The sequence below is a fragment of the Sphaeramia orbicularis genome, chromosome 22, assembly GCF_902148855.1.
Source record: "Sphaeramia orbicularis chromosome 22, fSphaOr1.1, whole genome shotgun sequence".
In the NCBI taxonomy this organism is placed as follows: domain Eukaryota; kingdom Metazoa; phylum Chordata; class Actinopteri; order Kurtiformes; family Apogonidae; genus Sphaeramia; species Sphaeramia orbicularis.
Genome location: NC_043978.1, coordinates 16,021,797 through 16,047,860, shown reverse-complemented (window position 1 = coordinate 16,047,860; position 26,064 = coordinate 16,021,797). Strand labels below are relative to the sequence as shown.

The 26,064-nt window shown below is 39.8% G+C and overlaps 1 protein-coding gene across 1 annotated transcript in view; it reads right to left on the bottom strand.

Moving 5' to 3' along the window:
• The window catches only part of eif2ak3 (eukaryotic translation initiation factor 2-alpha kinase 3), a 49,304-nt gene extending 27,283 nt beyond the window's left edge, over positions 1-22,021 (bottom strand). Inside the window, exons 1-2 of the mRNA XM_030126608.1 lie at positions 21,483-22,021; positions 9,996-10,125 (exon numbers count right to left, since the gene is read on the bottom strand). Of these exons, the coding sequence (XP_029982468.1) occupies positions 9,996-10,125; positions 21,483-21,787 (435 nt within the window). The 5' untranslated portion in view covers positions 21,788-22,021. The remainder of the gene's footprint in view (positions 1-9,995; positions 10,126-21,482) is intronic.
• Positions 22,022-26,064: the final 4,043 nt, after the last annotated feature.

Genomic DNA, 26,064 nt, shown 5'->3' with positions numbered 1-26,064 from the left:
TAAGACCTGGCCAAGGTAGCAGCCGTACAAAACAAACACATACAAGATACACAAATGAACAATAGCACAGAATAACAGCTATTTGAGCACAATGGCCTCTCAAGAAAAATCTATGAAATTCCTCCCTCATTGCATTCTTAATGATACGCTTTAACATATTTGCTTTTGTTTTGTTCTCCCTTATGTGCATTATTACTGTATTGTCACAGCAAAGCATGTTGTCGGTCGTAAATATAAACAAAAAAGGAAGAAAAGCTCCGTAAGGTCTGGACTCCATCTGTTACACACTTTCTTATGTAACTCCATGCTAATGTGTTGAAGCACAAAAAAAAAAAAAAAAAACTGTATTAGCAGCTTCGACGACTGACCAATCACAGATATTCAGCGCCAGAAACAACACCCCTTAAGCTCCTGAACTTTCCAAGAGCACCCATGCTGAGGAGGGACTTTTTTAAGGGTAAATAAAGTCTTGTGAACTACATTTAGACTTTGGTCTGTGGAGGAAAAGGGTTCCTCAGAAGGTTTCTACTTCCTGGGGAAAGTTCCTGCAGTGGAAACACAGGCTAAAGTTCAAGTGGTGTCCTGCTGGCCAAACTATAACTCACTTTCCATAGTTTTTTTTTTAGTTTTTTTAAGACTACTACCTCCTCAATGGCATCACATGAGTACCTCATAAATGTAGTAGGAGTATATGGTGAATTATTAACCATTTCTCTGCCTTAAAAATCATTAGTTTTCAGTCCAGAGTAGTTCTGGTGAGGCCGCAGAGGCTTTTGTGGCCAGCTGGATGATTCTCTTTGACATGTACCAACTCGTCTTGAATGATAAAACAGCCTGTCAATATAAAAATCAACAAGGAGTGTACCAGCTTTAAGCGATAAGACGAGCAGGATGAGACTACTGAAGGTATTCACACCTAAAGAACTTTAACTTTAAAGGCCAGTGGAGTTCCCTCATGTATCAGCATTTTAAATAATGTATAAATATCTTATTCTTTCAGCTTTAATAACTGATTAAAAGAAAGAGAAAACTAAAATGAACAAAAACATTTTGGGAAAAAAAAAAAAGGAATTGTTTGTGTTTATTCCAAAAATACATTCTCTGATTTTAATTTAGAATCTCCAAAGACATATAATATAAATAAAATACACTGAATAGTTATCTTTATATACTTCAGGAGCAGACTATACTGACTGCAATACATTATCTAAGAAACATGGTTTTACTTTCCCAGTAGACTCCATGATATGTCTGGTAAAATATTAACATGTTGGCCTGAAATGGTAAAATGCACATATGATATCAAATAAGAAATTATTTATTTGTCAAGATTTGGTGCACAGATCATATCCCTCTTGTTGTGTCTGAAATCTCACCTTTGTTTTGACTTACTGTCAGGGTATTTTCAGGTTTGACGAAGCTGAATTTCTGACTTTAAAACATTTTTACAGTGTCTCTGGTCAACTTTCAGTCCTTAATTTCACCTAATTAACAATCCAACAGCCTCATACTTATTGTCTTGAACCAGTCTTAACCACCTTTTACTACAGCTAACGTTACATTTCCATTTCTCTATGACAAATGTCTGTTCATATCTGAACCCCTCCACCCATGAATGATTGTTGGAGGCTACACTCATTCCCATTTCCGTTAGGATAAAATAATGAACATTGTAATAATAATAATTAGGGCTGTGCAATTAATCGAAATTCAATTACGATTTCGATTAGTACACGTAACGATTACAAAAATTATGTAATCGAGAAAAAACGATTATTAATTTTGAGTTGTTTAATTCACGCGCACGCAAGCTACCATGAGCTGCTCAGCCCCGCCCCCCTCTAAGCTATAGCTGCCTGCTAGCCGGCAGGTCCACCCCAAGAGGAAAGTTGTACCTAGCGGCCTGGAAAAATAGCAGGAGAATCACAGCAGAAGTGCTTGGTAAACAAAAAAGGCAAGTCAAATTCAATTGTATGGAATCACTTTGGGTTTGATGAAGAGCAAAAACCCATTACATGCAAAAAGTGTTTTGTAGTTGTGTCCGCACCGACCGGTAACACAGCAAACCTTTTTAACCATCTAAAGTTTAACCACCGCCACCTTTATCATAATCTTATGAAAAACTAAAACAGATAAAAAAACTCCGTCTACAACTTCGTCCGCAATGCAATCTTCAGTCTCCGAATCTCTTTACGCTGCAACTCCCGTATTAACCTAACTGAAACCTCACGGCACGCCACTGAATTTACTATGTTTCATACTACACTGAACATACTTGAATTTATAATTTGCACTTTACGTGAGTTTTTTTTTTTTTTTATTGCTCCAGTTCTATGGCAAGTCTAGAGCAGTTTAATTCCAGTGCACTATTTGTTTACTAAAGGAAACATACTTGAATTTACAGTATACTTATTTGCATTCAAAGATTTTTTTGTTTCGTACAAAAGTGAACATACTTTGTTTTAATGGTTAAAAGCTTTATTTATATTTAAAGAGTATAACTTACATTGTTTTGCAAGAAAAAAATAAACAACTTTAAGGTTAACAAATAATCGTTTTTAATAATCGTGATTTCAATTATTGCTAAAATAATCGTGATTTTTTTTTTTTCTATAATCAAGCAGCCCTAATAATAATAATAATAATAATAATAATAATAATAATAATACTACAACAACAGTTTTATATAGTGCTTTTCTCTGTACTCAAAGATGCTTGAACAGAACATTAATTACAAATTTGACTAATCGTTTACACAGATTTCCAAAGCAAATATGGCAATATTGTGTCTTTTATTGTGTCTGTTGAATGTTTAAGACCTTCGAGTGTCAGATTTAAGGATTAATTATCAATTTTAAGGATAATTAGGGTCTTAATTTAGGAAAATCCCATTTAAGACTTTTTAAGGATCTGTGAACATCCCATAATATACACATGTAACATGAGCGGAGATCTGTAATACAGATGATATCAGAATTTATGACATAGGCTATTTGTGGAATACACTGCTCCTTTTTGAGCAGTACATATTGAATTTATTTTGTTATTACTTGCGTTTGTCTTGATCACCCTCATTATTAATGTATTTGCTCAGATCTTAGTTCCTTGCACACAAAAAACATTTAATTTTTTTCTTCTGTTCAAAACAAATGAATGAATGACTGAACTGTGTTATTTTCATAAGGGACGCCAAAATCAAAGCAAATAGCAGAACACTTACAAAATCTTCAATGACCAATGTGGACGTGACGCACATAAGACCCTAAATGACATTGTATAAGGCTGTAAAAATATATTTATTTTAAATGGAAACCTATTGCACTGATTAAAAAGGTTATTTCAGAGCAAAGGTTTGGAGGGTACAGACATTATGTGGATGTGGAGGGCGTTTGTTCATTGTACAGAAACCTCACATCTGAGCAAATTATCGTTTGATGAACCCGGGGATGAATATATGATCAAGGACAACCCCCACACTGCATTCTGTATTTCTTTGTCTCGTCTGTTAGTTTCAGATGATCTTTGTTTTCTTGCAAATGCGTTGGTTAATTAACTGTCGAAAGCATACTGGAAATTACTGAAAACAGAACACAAAAACAGGCTTTGATTTCTGGATTTTAGCGGAATAATAAAAGGAATGATTAAAGATTAAAGTTGCATAAATGCGTTCTTTATCCCTGCGTGTGTTTTAATCAAGGAATTCCGATTTCGCCAATTAGTGTTTCAAGGGCTCCATTCATGTCTTGGAAAAAAAAAAGAAAAGAAAAATCACTATTACTCTGAGACTCATTCAGCTTTTTTGGGATATAACTGCAGGAAGTTTTCAGCTGCTCCACTGGCCTCAAAACGCCGGGTACAGTAGCGTCTGTGTCATTATGTTTATTATTGTCTGAGTGGGTTTTAGTGCAGTTTTGTCATGATCTGGAGGGCTTGATGGCTGTTTGATATCATTAATCATGTCTCTGTGTTTCACCCTTGGGAAGTGTGGTGGTTTGGGTGGGTTCAGCGGGACTCAGGTGGAGGCTTGGAGGGGGAGGGGGGGATGTTGCTGCAGATGCTCGAGCGATTCTGTCAAAATAGTCAGCCTTCACCCACAGCTAATGCGACTCTGTTGGCCCACAAGGATACTGCTCCACTTAACGGCAGCGGACGACATGACAACACCGAGAGGGAGAACAAGTATGTGTAGATTTTTGTATAGAGCTGGGTTACACACATACACACAAACACACACATACATTCAATAGTGATACCTTGGCTGTGATACCAGTTTCCACCAATTTTTAACAAACAGAAACCCACAAGTATTTAGTCTTATTTTACTGCTCATTTGCATGTTTCTACACTCACGACATAAAATGTATAAACCTATTTAAAGTTGAAATCCCCAGTGATGTTAAGCTCCTGTATTTCGTTGCGATAAGAGGTGAATACATTTTCTAAAAAAAAGACTTGTGTAAAATCTTGTTTGTTGCCACTAAAAAAAGAGATAACCAAGAATTGGTACAAACCTGAGCCTCCTAGCCTAAAGCAATAGTTAGATGTAGCCCCAATGGATAAGATTACTTTCTGTCTGAGATCTAGAGGAGAAGATTTATCTTTAAAAAAAAAAAAAAGGACTACCTTCAGAGGAAGGGGATGCTGCCGGTTTGGGATTTTCTTTGGATGATCATAGACTTCTGCTTTAATTTACCATGACTGGTGTGACGCTTCAAATGAAAAGTTAAAATCAAAAAAGCACCTCTGCAACTCTAAATATTGAAATTTGGTATCAAATGTCAAAATATTTTTCAATGCTCCATAGTTTTTAAGCACTTTGTTCGCTGCCATAAAAATTATTAAAGTTTGGTTTCCAGGCTTGTGTGTGTGACGGGAAGGGTTAAAAAAGAATATAAAGATAAAAAAAACAAAAAACTAAAGAAAACAATCAAAATAACAAAATCAGATCATCCAGGAGAAAGATTGATCTTGTGACAAAAATATTGGTTATATGGCCTTTTTCATTTCCATCGCCACGCTGGGAGAATTATTGCTTGTCACATTAGTCACTGTGGGGAGATCGATCGTTATTCATAGTGCAGCGATCAATCAAATTCCCTCATTGTTCATTCATTCGCGCTGCATGCCAGCACAGGTACGCAGCTGTGCGTGTCAGAGTGAGTATGTGTGTATTATTGTCTATTAGGCGAATGACATCATCTCTGGTCTGAGGCATTACCTCACCTCCCTAATCACCCCCCTCCAACAGCATCCCTTTGACCCCGCCCCCTCAGTGTGAGTCACTTCACATCACTACTGACTCCTTCCATGCAACCCCCCACCGCACCCCATGCCACACTAAGCACCCCTGAGCGCCTCGTGGCTTTTTGAAGAGATGGCTTCTTTTTCTGCAGACAATGCTGTTTGTGGCTGTGCTGTCCCTCATTTCACTGGAAAAAGAAATAATACACTCCACACACTCCACAGGCTGCAGCAGGTGACTGGCTGCTTCCTCCCCGGTGTGCTGAGGCCAGCCAATGACACGGCAGCAGACCCCCCTTAGCCTCTAATCACTGAGCAGACTGGTGTCTGAGGGACCCGACGAGCACCAATGAAACTGTTGCCGAGTGCTCCGGAGGCGGCGGGTGAGGAGGACGGTGGGCGAGACGTCGTCAGCCCACCCCCCCACTTAAACAAAAGTGACAAATGCACACAGCAGACAGGCATCCTGGGTAACTGAGGGCAGAGAGGGCAATCCTGGATACACACTTACATAAAGTGTATGAGCATGAAAAATACACACACAGCAGGGGATCATAACAAGTGACGTCACTCAGAGAGTCACTGGGTTCAGAGCTGACAGGCATCTCTCCTCGTTCCGCTCCGTCAGCCAAATAAAAGCCAACAGGTGAACACACACAGTCAGCTTCCACTGACACCGGAGACGACAGCACAGCCATACAAGTGTCTGTCGAGGAATTTTTTGACGCTTCTCATGAAGTCTTCGACACCGAGTGAGTGCAGATGTCAGCAGGAGGAAGACAACGACTATGTTTACACGCACAAAATATCCCACCATTATTCTGAGTATGACAATATTCTGAATGTGACGCAGGTCAGGTAACAGCCGTATTTCCTGACTGCAACATATGGGATGCCTGATGTGATTCCAGTTTATGAGCGCTCTTGGACATATGTGCAGTTCATTCAAATGATGCGTCTCAGACAGTTGGGGTTTTATTAGGGTTTATGGTCTGGTATGTGTATTGTAGGTGAACCAACTAGACAAGAGTTTGCAAATTGGGGTGTAGATACAGACACAGCCAAAAGAAAAACCTCACATTTTGGTTTGGAAAGAGAAACACACCTACTTTTTAGACATTTTCACAGACTTGGATTTGCCATTGAGGATGTGCAATTTGGTGAAAAAGTCACGTTTCATTTACTGGGGAAAGTATTTGCTTGGTTATTATGGGAAATGCACAGATAATTGATCATTTTGAGACTCATCTGACTTTTTCCCAACTCTTTTCCTAAAAATACAGATCAAGAGTTTAAATTTTTTTTTAAAAATGACATATTATTTACTTGGTGATATCCAAAATATCACCAAGTATCACCAGTGGACCTTTTCAGTCATTCGACATTTCACATTGTGATTTGATTAATTTGGTGGTCCTTTTAGGAATATTGTCTTTTTCACAGTAAAAAACAATGGTACATGTCATCATAGTCAACATTCCTCCACAAAATCCTGACAATTACATTCGGTTTTACTTGCAAACGGGATCAAAAGGTCTGGTTTGATGCTGTAATCTGAAATAAAATGCTCATTTTTGTCGTCAATTAACTAATACAATTTTAATTAGTTAAAGAGCAAACACAAGAAAAGTACAGTGTTTTTATTTTATAGTAAAACTGAGACTAAAATGCTGCTAAAATCAGCTTTAAATTTGATTAATTGAGCAACTGAAGGACAAAAATGACTGAAAAAGATGGAATGGGGTTAAAATTGGGTACCCCCGTATTTTCAAGGTTAAATTTACATTCCAATGCAGACAGCGGAGACGTTGCACTGTGTTCAGACAGTCTCCATGGTGTATAAACTATAAGCGCTTGGAGGAACCTTTAGGGGGTCTCCATATTATAACCTCAGAAGACCACCAGGAAAAAAAAAAAACCTAGGTTCATGAATTCTGATTTTGTGAATATCTAACACAGCACTTCTTCTAACTTGGGTCTTGAGGTCTTATGTTTAATTAAAGTGTTTTTTTTTTTTTTTGGTTTTTTTTTTAGTCAAAACAGCCATTTGAGCATCTAATTCCAGTGATTGGCTCTAATTGAAGGTTTGTTAAGAGTGACTGTGGCTACAGTAGCTTTTAGCTGGAACAAAAACATGAAAGCTAATTGGTAATACTTGAAAAGCACTTAAGGTGCTGATATGAGAGATTCTTAAACACTTATCTGTAGTGAGCATCCTTAAAAAGGTGCTTTGTTTCAGAAATGTACATGAGAATCTTTTATCGTATGGCTTTAATGAACTACCAAAGCAGTCTGTTGCTGTCTTTCATGTGCAAGTCAGCGTGAGTGTTAGCATTTTACTGCCACTTGCCCTTCAATAGCCAAATCAACTACTCTTTTCAGGCTGATTACTACCAGCCTAGTGATGTTTCTGCTGAAAACTGTAAACACAGCACACCCAGAGCAAACCCTGGCTGTCAGAAATGGTGTAAATCCTCATGAACTGGATCTGGTCTCTATTGTAAACTCTGACTAATAAAGCACAAGTGCATTCCATGAGGGAGTCGGAGAGTTCTTTATACTCAAATGCGTCCCACCAGCTCCATTGGACTAACATTAAACTGATCTGAGCAGCCACCCAGACCCTTGTTAGTATCAGAGGCTTTTTCCCTGAGGCCAAACTCTCACTCAGAGCGAGTCCACATCAAAGTAGACCATGAGCACATCTCTGGTACGTATCCTGGAGAGCGCCGTGCTGGTCTCGCTGAGGGCTACACTTCACTTTCAGCATGTCGGTGTGGGCGGTTTAAGCTTCTGCATGCATGTACAGACGAGGGTCTTGCTGTGCCCGTATGTGTAAACCACCACAGTCAACAAAGACACTAATCCTCCAGGCAAAAGCGCTACTCTTAGATTTCTGTGGGGGTGTAGAATATGTCTGGTGTGCGTTGTGTTTGTATACATGAGATGAATGTTAGAAACGGCAAACCTTGGTTGACTGTTCAAAGTGCAACGAGTTCATTTACTGGTCCAACTGTCTACAAAGGGGAAGCCAGGAGGAATAGGCTTTGTTTTGAGGCAAAACCTCAGACAAAAACCACATCCTGTGACTCCCACTGACAAATCGAAGCAGTGGAAATGGACTTGGATCTACTGTTTGATATTTACCAGTTGAACCATGTCTGTTCAACTTGTTACAGCAGCTGTAATTGACTCCTCTTTGAGTATTTCCATGTTTACCACAGGCTGATTTGCAATTTTTCATTTGAGTAAAACTGAAATACTTATTTTTTTATGCATGATACTGCATAATTAATTGGTTGGTAGTGGTTGTTCAACACAGAAGGAAAGTAAATGTAAATTTTTGCCATTAAATTAAGGGGTTGGTAACAGTTCTGACATAGAGACTCTTGTGCCATTGAAGATGTTTTTTACATCCTTAATATGCAAACTGGTCTCAAAAGAACTGCTTTTAGTAACTTAACCCCTTAAAGGCCTAGAACTATTTTTGCTTCCCAATGAAAAGTGCTTTATCACCATTTCATCCCCTGCCTTTTTCAGCGACAATCAGGTATTTTCCTATATTTAATTCATTGATAATGTAGATGTTCATAAAAGTTCAGGGTATTATATCAAAATACAAAAACTTAAGAAAAACTGACTTTTTCAGCAAAATATATCATAATTGAATGTAAAAACAAGTGTCTGCAACCACTGCTGTTTGTCAAACTTCATGGGTTTTATTGGTGAATCAATGTTGTAGAAAATAATGGTGTTTCCAGTTTCACTGCAGAGTCTCTGAACATCCTAATGGGTCATATCTGATGACCATGAAAAGATGACAAAGGCTATGTTCAGACAGCAGGTCTTAATGCACAATTCATATTTTCTGGTTAAATACGATTTTTTTGGGTGCTTGTACATATTACACATTAAATGCAACTTCTATCAGTTTTGAGCATGAACTAAATGCGACCCTGAAGTGACCCACGTGTGCAAAAGAGGTCCTGATGTAATATGTGACCACGTAGACATGCACTGTGTTTACGGAAGTAAATATGTTTTTCCCGTCGCTCCTTCTCCATGGATGCAGAATTGTGACATTTGTCGCATTTCAATGACGTAAAGGTTGGATAAATGTGACCTAGCCATTCAGACTGATGTCGCATTGCAAAATAACGGATACGTATCTGATTTAGGACCACATATGAAAGTGGCCTGGGTCGGATTGGAAAAAAAAAAATGGATTTGTACTGTTCAAACTGTCTTTAACAGATTGGATACAGGTCACATATGGGCAAAAAAACAGGAAAAAAAAAAATCAGATTTGGGCCACATTTGCCTGCAGTCTGAACGTAGCCAAACTGTATTTTACCCTAATTATGTCAATGTATTGATAAAATTAGTGGTTGAAAAGTTATTTAACTTTTAAGATCAGTAGATGGTTTCAGTCACTAGTGGCTGCTCAGGCATTGCGGGTTAATATGTAATCTGTTCTTAATGTAATTGTTTGGGGTTTATTCAAACAGATATTGATGTATTTGTTTAACTTGTCTTAATACATTTTGAATGCAAGGATTTTTGTCATTTTATGTAAAGCTATGTTTTTTATTGCGGTGGTTCTACATTGATGATATTCTTGATATTCAAATTGCAGTTTTTTCCTGAAGTACCCTCGCCTAACACCAAAGTAAAACAAAACATGACCTAAAAACACCAATGTCTGGCCCAATCCATGGGGGTAATTGTTGGACAAGGTGAAAGTGTTGTCCTACCTCCGGTTTGCTGAGACTGGAGGACACAAGACACCCTGAGCCAACATCTAGGTCCCACTGCTTCCTGCCCTGGTTGTGAGGATCTAGAGCTGAGATCCGCCCATCAAGAGTACTGATGATCACGAGAGACCTGTGGAGAGAAGACAAAGACTTCAACTACACTCTTCAGAGACGAGCTGTACTTCCTGTAGCGTCAGGGGTTACAGTCCTTCAGCCTTCTCGTGATTCATGTTTTCCAGGTTCAAAACAAAATTCTTCTTATTCCCTCCACATTGGGGGGTTTTCAGCCCACTGGCTTAAAAGACAAGCCATTAAAAAGTGAAGAATGTGAATGTTAAGTGGTGCAGATGTTGTCTTTAACTCTCTAGTCAAGCGGGGTGACCTTCAAGAGCGGTCAACACCACACCTGTCCCACGACAATCCACCTCCTGTGGGCTGCACCGGGCCCAGAAGATGAATATTAAAATGCATGTGTGATGGTCATCATTCATTTTATTATACTCACATGAACAGCATTTAACCCCTTAATAGCAGAGCAAAAGAAATCACGCCGGCGAGTATGATACATGCTTTTCTATTGAGAAAAAAACATAAGACTTTGTAGATCAGGTATGTCAACATCTTTCCCGGATATCAGATCATTTTTGTATGTGTATGGTAATTTTGCCCTTTGTATGATGTTTAATCAGTGAAACCAAAGGTCCCATAGTGTGTAATAGTTTGATTATTTGTCACACTGAGTATTAGTAGTTGTAAACAGTCTAGGTGGTCTTGTTTTAATTCATTTCCAAGAAAAAACATGCACGTTACGTCTTTGTTTATCCACCTCCTTTCTCATGGCATCAGTCATGTTTGTGATGATGATGAACAGAACCCAAAAGGCAGGGCTGTTGTTAACTTCTCCATCAATCACATCCTCTTTATACTTCATGTGGTAGCTATCGGGCTTGTCTGGGTTTACACAGTTCAATGCAGTTTTACAATGCGCTGCTACTGTTTTGTTATATTACAATTGCACTGGGTAAATATGACCTTCCTGAACATCTCAAGAGTGTTTACATGATATGAGGAAAAAGGAAAATGAGGACAGGGGAGAGAAGAAAAGGAAAGCAGAGTTGTTGTTGTTGTTGGATGAAGTAAGCATTTCCTAGAATCATGTGTGCTATTCTAGTTCACTATTACAGCTTTGAGTTTATTCAGCAGCCGTGAATTTGTTTTCAGTGCTGGGACATTTTCATTTGAGCACGTCCTGAAAAATTAGCCGTCCATGCTTTGTGCTGTATAATCGCACATGCATTTTTATTTATTATTTCTTTAAAGCGCTGTGCTTAGATTTGTGGCCAGTGTCAAACCCTCGTTTGTCTCAATAAATACTTGAGTCATACTCTTGGCTGTGACTCGTGCATAATAATAATTTCTCTTTAAGTGAAATAATTTTCAGCCTGTGATACGATACAGTAATATTTCCCATCTGGCAGAACTGTATGGGAACAGCCCATTGATGAAGCCCTGAAACAGATGGTAACAGTGACTGCTGAAGCACTGAGGGGGGTTGACGGTTCTCACGCTAAAAACTGCTCATTTGTTCGTGAAACCTCAAATGTTTGATGAGTTGATGAAGGCGTTGTTTTCTTCGATGCGGAGTGAAATCTCTGATTGGTTTTGGTTTTATTCTGAGCTCTCTTGTATTGGCAGGAAATTTGTGCTCACAAATATTGGCTTAACTGCCCAAAAATGATGGTTTACAGAATCAGTGCTGTTACAAAAACAATCATTTTGAATCAACTAAAAATTCTCATTGCTCTTTACAAGTTCTACAAAGCTTATATCTAGGCTGTTTGATATTTTTTGGCCACAAATTACTTATTTTGGCCCAAAAAAAAAAAGTTAAAAAAACAAACAACTAAAATGGTTTTATTTGTCATTACACATTTCTTTGCCTATTTTCTTGATTTTTTGCGAATACTGTTTTTTTGTAAAATAAAGTGGACTATATTGTCTACATATTTCACCCACAAGGATTGTTGGAAGAGAAAAAAAAGTAGTATCTAAAAATAAGATGCAGGGGGTGAAAGGGTTTTCCCTTAGAAGATGTATGAGCTGTGGATTTCTTACGGCCCGGCAATTCAGGATGCCTCACTTCAGGGAACAGATTTAGAAATAATTGTGGTGATATATTGTCAAATTCCTGAGGTTTTTCTTCCAATTAATCTTGTATATGTAAAAAAGAAAAAAAAAAAAATCATCTGTGATGCGAAATGTTCGAAGCAGTTGCGCTGCCCTTTAGTTGCACACACAGCACAATTTGTTAACAGTTGTTCTCTCTTTTGTTTGGTAACTCCAGGCTAAAACCAGGCTGACGTGAATGAATCAAGACATCCCGCCCCACCCTTCGCCCGACTCTTATGGCTTCTGCCGCATTGGCTGTCAATCATGTCCTGAGCTCCGGCGGTGGCCCCCCTCCTGACTATTGATTTGTATCTGTCTAGAGGAGATACTGTCAACAGGGCTTTTAGCTTTATTTAACCAGCGAGGCTTTGCAGAGTCTCTGAGCACCCACTGGTTTGCGTCCACACAGCTGGGATCAAAGCGGCGTCCCTCTGCAGGCCACTGGGGTATTTGGGCCTGTGAGTGGGTCCCTGGAGGGCAACTAGACGGCAGCTGCTGAGAAAAGATTCGGCGCTACACTTTAGTTTCCCGGCTCAGACTGAGAAAAAAATATGGACTCGGCATCATCCATCATCTTTCTGATGTACACCAGGGTTATTAGAGTTAACTAAGAATAAAACTGAAAGTACCAGTGAAAAAAGATGAATTGGAACAGAAGTAAAGTTTTTAACAAGGCAAAAGTCAACAATGCAAAGGAGCTTTGTTTCTACTACCATTGAAGTTCACAAGAATAATAGATTCACACATTATGGGATGTTTAAATAGAAAAAAAGTTTTTCTTTTTCTGATTTTTTAATATACAATGGATTTGTAAATCATATTTGATGCCATTCTTCTCATCATACCTTTTACAGTTGCTATAAATCAAGACTTTCTTCACAATACTTGAAAAACTTCAACATTACATAAAAACAATTTTAAAAATTTCTCAATGTAAATTAAAACAAACCTACTTGAGCACTAAAACCAACCTGATATCAACAACAATAACTGCAGTGTACACATGACCTCACTGTCAATGAGCCTGATGCAGGTGAATTGCTACTGATGAGCTATAATTCCTTATTGATCTGACCTATTGACCACCGTTCAGTGATGAAGGGGAAGGAGCATGTTCAAGGATGTTTAAGCCTTAAATCAACTACGACATGGATTGTTTCAGAGTGTAAATCAATATTAGGAAGCTTTTTCTTATCTTTCACTCACTGACACATTCAAGGTTGGGTTACACTTGCTGCATAGGAGACACCACTTGTTTTAACTCTAGTGGAGCTGGAAGTTTGCATAAAAATGCAAATAGGATCACTTAACAGTAATGAGCCATGTGTCTTTCAGCGCCATCAAAGCTAAGATTATCTCCCCAAATCTGCTCCAAGCATTATCGGCCTCAGCGCTATCACTGAAGTGTGGAGTACTAAGAAAAACATTGTTTTTCCTCTCAGCCACCAATAAAAACAGAGCACCAAAGCTCGCTTACACCCTCTCGATTGGCTGTGAGGACCTGCCAAAAATATTAGGCTGATTGGTTGTTGCTAAGCAGTCGGCTCTGTGAGAGGGTGGAAACTTTGGCGGCATCGGCACGGCTGGCCCCGCCCCCCTTCCAGTCATGTTGTGAATGTAGAAGAAGTGGGAGAGGGAGAAGTCAGTGAGAGCATCAAGTTCAACTTCAGAGATAGAAAGGGGGTGAAGAAGAGATAGAAGAATTTCATTGTGAGGGGGGGATCAAAGGGGTTTGTGGACTCTTTGTACTTCAGATAAAGGATGGAGGAGAGGGTGGGGGCGGGGGCACTTAACTCTACAACTTAGGTATGGTGATGGTAATGGAGAAAACAAGTAGTAAAAGGAGAAACGGGGGGACAGTAATAGTACTAAACTGAACAATGCAAAACAAACAGCCCGACTGCATCACTCAGAACTCGAGGCAATTTATTTTCCATGTCTGAGCCCCGAGACGCTGCAGCTCTGCCCGTCACCAAAGGGATAACATGTAGCCTGTGGGCTGTTCTGCTGACTGTGACAGAGGCAGACGGTACAGACACTAAAGAAGACGTTGGAATGGAGAATGAAGAAGAAGAAGGGGAAGAAAAAGAGGGAGAGTAGTAGAGAGACTGCCGGCAGACTGAGGGTTGTTAGCGTCCTTGCCTGGATGCTGTCAAAGTGTCATAACAGTACCGAGTGCTTCTTCAATCACCAAGCGTATGGCGGAGCAGGGAGCCAATTAGCCTCGCTCTCACCAGACTCCGCGCTCCTCAGAGACGCTCAGTCTGCGCGCACACACACAAACACACACTCGCTGGCAAAACGGAGCTGCTGGTAAACACACTCCATTGAAAGAAACAACCAGGATGTTTACACAATCTAAGTCTCTAAGGAGCAGAAGCTGCTGAGATGGGCCTATCGTGGCAAGGTGCAGCTTCCCCGCAGCCAATGGCGGCCGTGTTTTTCTGCCGGCTCGGCCAATGCGCGCGCGGCTCTGCAATCCGGGAGCCAATGGCGGAGCGAGGATGCCTGTAACCATGCAACAGCGAGCAGCCTGGTTTGCATAGTGGAAGTGGAGTTCTGCTGCCGCACAGCTGCCGCTCAGCCTGCCGTGCAACTGCTGAGAGAGAGAACAAAAATATGAGAGCGTGGGGAGCACGTGGGGAAAAAAGTTATGGATGCAGCACTGAGCCGGCCGCACCCAGCGCCGCCAACTGCACTGGCAGAAAGTGCAAACATGTGCACATTCTGGCAGACAGAAGAGGGCAAAAGACTGCTCTTTCAGACTTTTTTTTTAAGCAAGAGCCGAGTTCAAATGAAGTCCATATTTTAATTTTAATGTCTGGCAAGAAAATGAAAGTAAAAAGTATCCCCATACATAGCAGACAGTATTTACATGTTTAACATTATTTAACTGTGGTAATCCAATAATGCAGTACTTTTAGAGCTGGGGGCAGTTAATTTTACTCTCTACATCACAGCATGTAACTGGAACTCTATCTTTTCTTTGGCAAACATGAATATGCTGATGTAAATATGCTGAATTTACATATACATCTTGTTTTCACTGAAATGTTTGCATTTCATAGTTTGAACTTTAGGTTAACTCTACCTTAATGCCATCTTACTTTTTCACTTGACTTTTTTAACTGTTAGATTACCCTGTGATTATCCTGCTTTTGTTTTGTTGGTCAAAGCACTGCGTAGGCAATTGCTTTTAGAGGTTCTATATAAATAAAGATATTACAATTCTTATCATTATTATTAACTGTGGTAATCCTTTAATGCAATGCATAAAGACCCGGAGGCAGTTTGTTTAATTCTCCGCAGCACAGCATGCAGCCAGAACACTATCATTTTCTTTGGCAAACATGAATGCTTGTCTATAAATAAATGCTGAATTTATATCGTAGAATTAAGACGGGATTAAGGTAAAGGAGAAGGGAGACATCGTCCACCTGCCAGGAGTCATAAAGGAAACTGACAGGCCAGGCAGTAAACATTAATAATGCCCGAATGACAGCATTTTAACACAGCTTAATGAGACTTGAAGGTTTATATAACTGTCCTCTGAAGCTGTTAAGTAAATATCTCTGTCATAGCAACTGCTGAGGTCGGGGGTGACAGACGATGTGATGTCTGCTTTAAAACCGACCTCTCATCCGGCAGGGTCACTGCAGCAGACCACCACAGTACAGAGGAAAGGGTGTGGTTAAAAAGACAAGAAAAAAAAAAAAAAAGTCTAGTACTGGCATTTAAAAAAAAAAAAAAACACACATGGAGAGCATCTAAGAGCGTTGCCATCACTCTCTCTCCCCTCTCCAACCTGTACCGTCTCACACGTGGTAAAATCCAAACTCTATGGCGCCACGCTCCTGCAGCCTGATTGGTCGGACTGTGGCTCTGAGCTGATGATCTGATTCGTTGTTGCTAAGCAGTGAGGAGCCATTGAGAGGGAAAACAAGACAGCGTGGTCCTACTAACTACCAGCAGAGTCCTTGTTTTCATCCAACACTTCCTCGCCCCCTCCTTCGCTCAGAGTATCCCACCTTTTTGCCACTGCCCCACCCATACTGCAGTGCTGCAAGATGGGTCCTCTGGACTTACCAAAATAGCCACTGACCTAATAAACCCCCTCCTGCTCATAATCATAATTCAGCAATCACATGTATGAAAATCTGGCTACTATGGTCATGAAACAACTCACACACATTCACAGTTAAGTCAACTGCAGAACCAGATATGAGATAAGAAATTCAGGGAAAAAAAAAACAAAAAACATTCCAACATCAGTAACTGCGGCTCCACTTTTATGCAACTTTATCAGACTGAAAGTACAGAATAATGAGCCAGAAAAAAAAACAACACCAGACACAGATACAAACTTGGTTACATAAGGATAACACAATAGGATAAAATAGGTTAAATGGGATTATATAATCTTGTTTAAAGCGACACTGAGTTCAATAGTCCTCTCTATAGCAAAAAAAAAAAAAAAAAAAAAAGCGCATGTACTGATCTAAGAGGATTGCGTTTACAGTGTTCAATTAAAACTTTCCAGAGGCAGTTCAATCACTTACATCTTGGCCTGTTATTTTGGGGACAGATACTATTAATAAAACCCACAACATCTCCCTGGTTACAGGAAAGCGGGCTACTGACACACAAAAAAAAGACAGTAGGAAAAGAAGGAAAAAAAAAACAACAAGGAACTGAACTCTCTGCTCCCAGAAGAAGAAGGAGAAAAAAAAAAGCCTTCTCCTTTTGCTTTACCTAACTATAGCCAGGCTCATGCGACCAACTCAAATTCTGAGCACTAGTCCATCTCTCCAACGCAATTGGCCCACAAGTTGCCCAGCCTGGACGATTGGCTGTTGCTAAGCAGTAGGCTGGTGGGAGTCAGCCGGCAAGCACGGCGGCCCAGAAGAGCTGTTGCCGCTACAGGGCCCTGAGGGGGGTGTGGGGGGAGGGTAAAAAGGGCGGTGGGGGGGGGGTAGCAAGTTCAAACAAAGCTGCTGTCCTCTCTTTTCTCACCTCCAAGTGCTCCCAAAGGTGCTGGAGGCCTCGGCGCAGAGCACACATCAAACCTGGAGCCCTGTCACATGCACGACTCCCATACGCGCACACACACACACACGTAAGCCTACACACACATATACAATGAGACAGATGTAAACACCAAGTCTCCAGAGCGGCGTTTGTAATGTATAGACGGCGGAGTGGAAGGTGAGGTGACAGCCGTCAGCCGACACGACAGGAGCTCACGTCAAAAACTGAAGGCCGGATCAAAGAAAACATCTAGAATATTTATAGATTACAGGATACAGAGGCGGAGAAGGGAACCAGATAAAAAAAAAAATACACACACACACACACGCACACAGACACACACAACAGCAAAGCAACTGACAGAAACTTAGAAGTGCTGACATCTCAAGTTGACGGCTTTTAAATCTGTCCACATGATGTGTTTTCAGCAGCCTGTGTTTGAAGTGCTCCACTCCAAAATCTAATTTGGAAGAAAATAAAAAAGCCATTGCTGACAAACCACTGAAACACATAACCGGCCGGTCTGTGAAAGCAAAGATGTTGTCAAAGTGAGCTTACCCAGAATCCCTGAAAGGAGGAATAAGTGCCTCTTCATCGGCTTGAATTTGTATCTTGAACAAGGTTATGATGTCGATTTTTAAAACAGGGACTTAGGATGTTTTTCTTAACACAATAAAGGCGCGTTCCCGTTATTATTGTCACAAGGTTGCACTTGTTATCACAGTGTTTGACTTGGAAAGGAGCTGCAGAAAACGCCTGGAAAGGTCAGTGGATAAAGTGGTGATATGTTTTAAAACAGCTGATCTAATTAAAAACTGTTTCACACTTACTCCTACTCCTACATGGGGATTGTTTCCTTTTTTAAGTCAATTCTGCTGAAAGAGGAAGGTCAAATGTCCACTAACTGTTATGGATGTTAAAAAAAAACAAAACAAAATCGACAAAACAATCCAAACAATAAAATGTGAACACTTTGCCAGTAATAAATAATGACTGTTGCGTTTTTCCGCCATTCAAAGCCTTCGCGGCCTAATTGTCCAATCTGTAGATAATGTGGCTAAACTAAAGTGACATTTCCAAAGTTCAATAATGACTCTCCTGACAGCTGGATGGAAACCTTGTGTTGCGTATCGTCTATACTCAGGGGACGATGGTACGAGACAAAGCGTATGTGTGATGGGAAGGAGAAAGCATTAGAGAAAGAGCAAGTGAGAGTAAATAAATGAGCAAGAGAAACAAGAGACACTTCAAAAAAGACAAATGACAGAAAGGTCTAAACTCTCTGTTGTTGTCTGGATGTTTTACAGACAAAAAACAGTGATCAGATTCATCTTCTACCTTCACTTTTTTTTGGTCGTCTTTGTTGTGGTGCAGATTAGATGTTTAAATGTTCGTTCTGGATACATCAGACTTGCAAACAACAACTCTAATTCCTTATTTTAACCAACATCTTTATCTTACTGGCATATTAGTTGTTTGTCACAGAGAAAGAAGCGTGTTAAAAGCTGGACAAAATTAAGTTTAATCAAACAATTTCATACAGACTTCATTATAAAGCATTGATGCAAACATATCTATAGATGCTTCATAAATAAACAATACACCATATATGAAATGTAGATTAACAGATCAAATAGAATGACTAATGGATTAACATTTTATACAACAAAGCATATGATCATAAAAGTGCATTCTAAAATCAACAAAAGTTTATGTGAACATTTAGGAAACAAGAGAAAAAGTGGGAAAAGACAGACTGTGATGCAGTGAGGCAGTTGAAAACAGAAGCAGAGACCAGCACTGAGTATTAAGATGTGCATGTAGGTAGACGACGTGTTCTATAGGATGAGACAGAAGCTCAGAGAGCGAGCGGTGGCAGGGTGTGACTAGCAGCAGGTTGAACACTCAGGAGTTTTCCTGCAGCAGCTGAGGAGCCTGGCAGGGGAATAACCTGCTTCTATCAGAGCAAACTGTTCTGCCAATTACTTTCGATTTCCTCTTGGTAGTGCACTCCACATGACAGTCAGGAGCTTTCTACTTGTAGTCCTTCACCACTCCTGCTATTAGACAAAGTTCCTCTACCACTGCTTTTCTTTTGTTAAGTTTTTGTCCTTGATGAACAGTGAACACGGAACAACCAGGGAAAAAAAAATCTCATTTTTGTGCCTTACTTACACAGTTTTTCCACAGAATAACATCAACAAATCTCACCTACTTGCCTCCACCTGAGATTTCTGCAGCCGACAGCATACTGTGCTCACTCGCTCCCTGTTGTGACAAAGCTGGTGTTGCATGGCTTCCTGAGCAACAAAGACTGATATTTTCTTGCCACAAAGCATTAAAGATAGGCTCATACCCAGAAAAGGTTGAAGGCACATGGGCAACATGCTGCATTTTACCATTACGTAAATATTTTAGCAGAAACTTCTCGTATTAATTCAAGATATGGCACTGGGATCTTCAAAAGATTTGACACTAACAATAATTTCTATTTCATGAGTTTTTTCCGACCTAACTCTTTGAAAAGTGTGCAGACAGCAGGGTCATAACACTACACAGAGAATAATTTAGTGTGCGAACCAGTATGCTTTCAATCAGCAAAGACAAGCCTCTGAAATAAGAATGATTTCAGGAGCTGTATCTTAGTCAGTTATGGTTTTAGTCTAAATAAAAAAATAAAAACAAGGCAGAAAGGAGGAACATCATGAAGAACACACTGCACAAAACAGCTAAGGTGGGCGTTAAACCTACTGTTTACCAAGAAGACAAAATCAATGCCCTACCCACTGCGCCAAGAGCTGCATCTCACTTCGGATAGCAGCAGTAAGAGTGGCCGGGTCCAGTAAACCTGACCAAACCTGTAAAACTTCAGAGCACCGAGATTCAGGGGAATTTCTCAGGAGTGGCAAGTCATTTCATCAAACCTTACCGGACTTCATTTGTATTCAAGACACAGGACAAGATAAACCACCAAACCGCCTGCTTTCATTTTTAACAAGTAATTTCCCTTTGACAAATCCTCTTAAAGTGACAGTTCAGTTGAGTTTAGCCAGGGTCTGGTCTCAGATTCTGTTAAACAACTGTGGATCACAGCTCAGACTGTAAACAAACAGTCAGACCCCTGCCACATACTTTGATTACCACTATCAAGACCAACTTCTGTGCAAAATTAATATTTCACAGACGTGTCACTCATGTACAGTCTATTATGACCATTCCTCCCATCTCAGAATAGGAATAACAACCAGATTATGACAGTATCTTATCTCTGCTGTTGTGTAATGAGCTTTTCTGATTCCTGCATTATAGAAATACACAAGTTAGAATGGAAGTTGTTGATTGGACAGTGTCAACCAGGGGAAGCAAAGCTAAAACCAGCAAGATATGCACTATTTTCGTTGCAGCTGTAAATCATAAGTGGCACAAATGAAAGGCAATCAGCTGATCTGCAGCTAAATGTGCGCACTCAGCTCCACTGATAACAATCAAGTGTATGTAAATAGAACATTTAACTACCTGTGCATGCAATCAGTTAGGAAACATGCACTTTTATTCCGCATACAAACCTAAACAGCCACCAAAACCATGTCTTCATTCATATTACCATGGGACATTTGCATCTGAATGGACTGACTGACAAACTTTCTGGACCACGCGGCGGGCGTGTTTTGCCCGGACATGCCAAGATGCACCCCCACTTGAATGGTCTACTTCTTCAAAACATACTTTCATAGACAAAAAATACTGCCAGACGATCACAAATGTCAACTTAAAGCGGTCCTACTTTTGCTTCGTCCCTGTCACATCCATGCATCTTTTTTTTTTTTTTTTGTCATTTCCATTGCACTTTCATTTTCACACCATGCGCCCATTATCGGACACGAAGACTAGCTCGATAATGACTTCATTTACCAGTTTTGGGCTTTGACAGCTCGATGGCACCACTTGAAATCAACACTTGAAGGACTTTAAAAGTAGACAGGGGCATAAAATGGAACACTACACATGGAAACTTTGCTAGTTGCACTGAAAATAGTGGCGTGTTTGAGGGTGCATGTGCATGAACACACCGCAAAGCACGAGACTGTACGTTACGTCAAGTTAGCTAGCTAACAAGCGTAAACTCTTAAACGACTTTAGCTACAATAAACTGACACGTTAGCATTGAAATACACTGGATTTTAATGTTTTAAGTGTATTTCTTTACCGTTTTGAAGCTGTTATGTATATCCAGTCCTTGTTGACTAGGAGAAAACAGGTGTAAAGGGACTCATTAGTGGTTTTCCTTACCTTGTCGGGACATTTCCGTTACTTTCCGGGTACGGCTCGTCGGTTTCCGCAGCCGACCCGTTCTCGTCGTCCTCCACCGTAACGTCAGCACCAATGACCGGGGAACCCAGGTTGTCCAAGCCCCGTTCCATGACTCTTACACCATCGTCCACCGAGGTCGAACCTGAGCCCCGGGCGGCGGGCTGCGGGTCCCTCGCGATGGTGGAGCCCTGAGCTTGCGACGTCCCGAATCCGATGAGCACTTTCAGCAACAGCAGGAGCACCAGGGAAATGCTCACGTTTCCAAAGTGAAGCCCCCTTTCCATTTGTAAGACTGGCACATTAGTGAAATATGAGATTTACATGCCAATGGCCTTGTAAATCTTAACATAAAAAAAAACTAAAGTGCAAAAAAAAACAAAACTCTGTGACTACAAGTAAAATTCCGCCGTGCCCCGCTGAATGCCCTTTCTAATCTGTTCTTTTAGTAAACATAAACAGCCACTGGGACACCATGTTATTCCCTTTATACTTGACTCAGACTTGCCTTAGTAACGATAAATCCCGCCCTGTTTCTACACCGGGATTGGACAGTCAAAACTGGATGAAAGTTAAAAAATAATTTAAAAATCTCTGATTGGACCGTAGACTGTCAATCACGTATACTCGCACACTAAGCAGAAGTCTATTGGCACATATATCTACCATTCAAAGAGGCGGGTTTTAGGCGTACCAACCCCCCAAACAGTGAATCTGATAGGTGCTTTTCGTTGTCAGTCAAGACAGCGCATGCGTACAGTCGCTACCATACAACCGGAGCAGAAGGTGACGCAAAAATGTCCCCGATGGCGTTTCCCGGTGTGAGGATGCGATTGGTTGAATGTGTGCCAGCTTGTCCAATAGGAAGGTCAACAACGATGTGCTGCGCCGCCATTGGTCACTTCTCGGCTCCGCTGAGTAAATGAGAGCACTAGATTCGATACCGGAACTGTCAATCAAAAGTAGTTGTCAAGACAGCTGACATGAAAGCATCAACGTGGCTTCAGTATATTTCCTGTTCCTGATCACGAGTGAGGTTTTTTTCACTCTGGGATAAACAAACAGAAGGGATTATGACATAATGTCTCCAGACCATTCGGAAAGCGGTCATTGCTGTACAGAAAATTACATAAATGTACGCCAAAAGACTTCGTTTGAATCCGTGGATAACCGCAGTACATTACATGACACTTTATTTACATCAATTAAATTGCATTGTGGGAGTTGAAACAGTAGCTGTAAGTGTATAACTTAATGGTGGACAAAGTGTACATATAAGAATGAAAACAACTTAAAGAAAAAAGTTCCATGAGTGTTGTACTATGATGCTGATATTTTTGATAAACTTTCCTGCTGCATTCATTTGTAAATTCCATTTTCCTTCAGTACATGTTTAGGCTTTAGTTTTTTGTTTTTAACCACTTTATAAAGTGTTTATAGCTTAATGTACATATTCTTATATTTTTAGAATCAATTACACTGGTCAACAACAAATTTATTGTTGAAGTTTTTGGAGCTGATTTAGTTTAATTTTGGTGTGCTGAATCCAAAAATCACATTAATTTTGCTCAATCAGGTCAACTTTCTGAACTATGCTACATATTGGCTTTTGAACATTTTTGCTTACATTTATGGGCATTTTCACATCATATGATACAAAATTCTTTCATATTTCTTGCAATAAACGAGTTCTGAAGATTTTGCTTTTGCCAATTTATGATGAATGTTTTTTTTTTAATATTACAGGTGAATGAAATGGCTTCGAGTAGAAGAACTTGCAAAATTAAGCCTGACGTATTCTGCTACATCTGTGGTGAATACACCATTGTACCTAACAGGAATCAAGTCCCAAGTTTCATAAAGTGTGCTTACCAATCTTATTTTGGTATTAATTATTATATTTTGTGAGAAGATCAAATTTTTCAAAATCAAATTAGCAAAAAAAAACCCTGACCTGATTGAGAAAAACAGATGTCATTTTTGGATTTAGCAGTGCAAAAATGGTCCTAATTCAGTTGAAAAAACCTAGACAACTTGCAAAAAACATTTTTTTGTAACCCAGTGTTATTGTTGCTAAACAGTGATAACTTCCTGAGCTCAGGAAAACAGGTCTGGTTTCAGGTTTGTGATTAATTTGCCCATTTTTTTAAAAAAGAATTTCATTCATTCATTTTCTGAACCTGCTTTATCCTCACTAGGGTCATGGGGGTCGCTTGGAGCCTATCCCAGCTACATAGGGGCGAAGGCGGGGTACACCCTGGACATGTCACCAGTTCATCGCAGGGCTGAACATATAGAGACAATCACTCTCACATTCACACCTATGGGCAATTTAGATTAACCAATTAACCTATCAGTGCATGTCTTTGGATGGTGGGAAGAAGCCGGAGTACCCGGAGAGAACCCACACAGACACGGGGAGAACATGCAAACTCCACACAGAAAGGTCCCACCCCCACCGACTGGTGTTGGAATCGAACCCAGGACCCTCTTGCTGTGAGGCACGAGTGCTAACCACTGAACCACTGTATCACCCAAAGAATTTAAAGAATTTGTTTAGTTTAAAAATAATCTGAACCTTTAAACGGTTCATCCTGTAAAACTGCTCAAAACTATACAAGTAACTAAAGCCGTCAGACAAATGTCGTGGAGGAACAAGTACAATTTTTGCATCTGTAGTGAAGTAAAAATACAAAGCTGTAGAAAATATGAATATCTTTACATTATGGGAGTTGAAACAGTTGCTATGTGTCTATAACTCAATGGTGGATAAAGTATACATACAAGAAAAGGCAACTGTGCAGTAAAACCATATGCTTTTGTTGTTGCTGAACTCATTGACCCCGACAATCAACTTTTCCTGAGCAACGAAAAACTAGATTTGAGGATTCAGATGCATTTATCTGGCAACTAAAAGTTGTCATTTTTAAAAGAGTTTGTTTAGTTTGAGGATAATCTAAATCTTAACCCATTAAGAAACACTCCATCCTGTAAAACAGTAACAGTACATACAGTTGTCAGACAAAAACATGGAGGAAGAGGTAGAATATTTGCATCTGTAGTGAAGTACAAGTGTATAGCTGCAGAAAAATGTCAATACTGAAGTACAGCGTGAGTAGTTCAAATCTGTACCCCTATATATGTGCTTCTCTTACATCCCACCACTGGTATGGCTTGTTTTATTAATGATTCAAGTTCATGTAAGGTTGTTGAGAACTGTCTCTACTTCCTGCATCTCTCAGCATCTGTATTTCTAGCACCCCCATGTGGCAACAATTTAAATTGCATCCCCTGTTAGCTTGTCCTGTAAAAAGAAAATAATTTCATGTAAACTTTCATGAAAAATGTAACTTTTTTTGTAGGTTTGGAAATAAAACAAGGAGACAAAACATTATTATTTTGGTCCTGTATTAGTTGACAACAAAAATAGTACCTTCACAGAAAAAAACATAATCACAGTAGAAGGATGAGAAGAATGCTGGTGCAAACATTTCCAGCCAAGTGTAAAAAAAAAAAAAAGTGCCAGGTATTATCAGTTAGGTTTTTCTTTGTCTACAGTCCACTGAGGCTTTATCTGAGTAAAATAAGTCCAGAATATAATCTTTGTACCTTAGAACAGAGGATTGTAGACAAACGTCACAGTCAGGTCAGTCAATTAAGTATTGAATTTCTCAGTCTTACATGTTCTCAAATATCAGACTTCTACATAAAAAAAAAACTAACAAACATATATAAACCCCAGAGTGTAAGGCATTGTGAGCCAAAAGGAACGTGAAACAGGCAAGAGCCAGGACAGAATAACACTGACATAAGCTGTCTGGATGTTTTAGAGCCAAGTGTAAGATTTTAAACGTGCACCGTTAAAGCTACATTAAGATTTTATCTAAAGTGCCTGAATTTTAACCATCACTGGTTCATCTTTTGAATTTTGACACATCTTCATAAAACATGAATGTCTTTAGTAGCAGTTATTTCTACATGATGGCCGGCTACGTAGTCTTTTGCATAATCTATTCCGCTACATGTAAATCAGTGGTTAAAATGTACCCCTGGTGCTGCTTGTTAAAATATGAACCACATCAGTTCACCGTCGGCTGAGAATATTCGAGTTGATGCGCTATGCTGTATGTTTGTTTTAATTTTTCATCATTATAGCAGCCAATCTCCATGTTTTTATCCGTAACTTTGCTTGTATTAATGGCACAAGACTTCTACTGGCTGAAGAGGTAATGTCAAACAGGCACAAATAGACACATTGCAATGAGGTACATGCATGAAACGTCCACACAGCAGTTTGGGTTCTGTTCAATAATTGGAGGTTTTGGACTTTTAGCTGCTGAAACAGACAGAGGAGGGCATATACGAAGCATATTACAACACCTACATCAAGATACGACACCATGCTGATGTGAAATTATGCAACTCGAGTTGAAGTGAAGCCGTGTGGGAAAAACAGCAGATCTGGACAAATAGGTGCATGTTCTCACAGTGACCTCATGGTCTCAGCCTGTACGGAGTTTCGGTGGTTTCAACAGTTTTGGCGAGAGCTGACCTACATGATCTT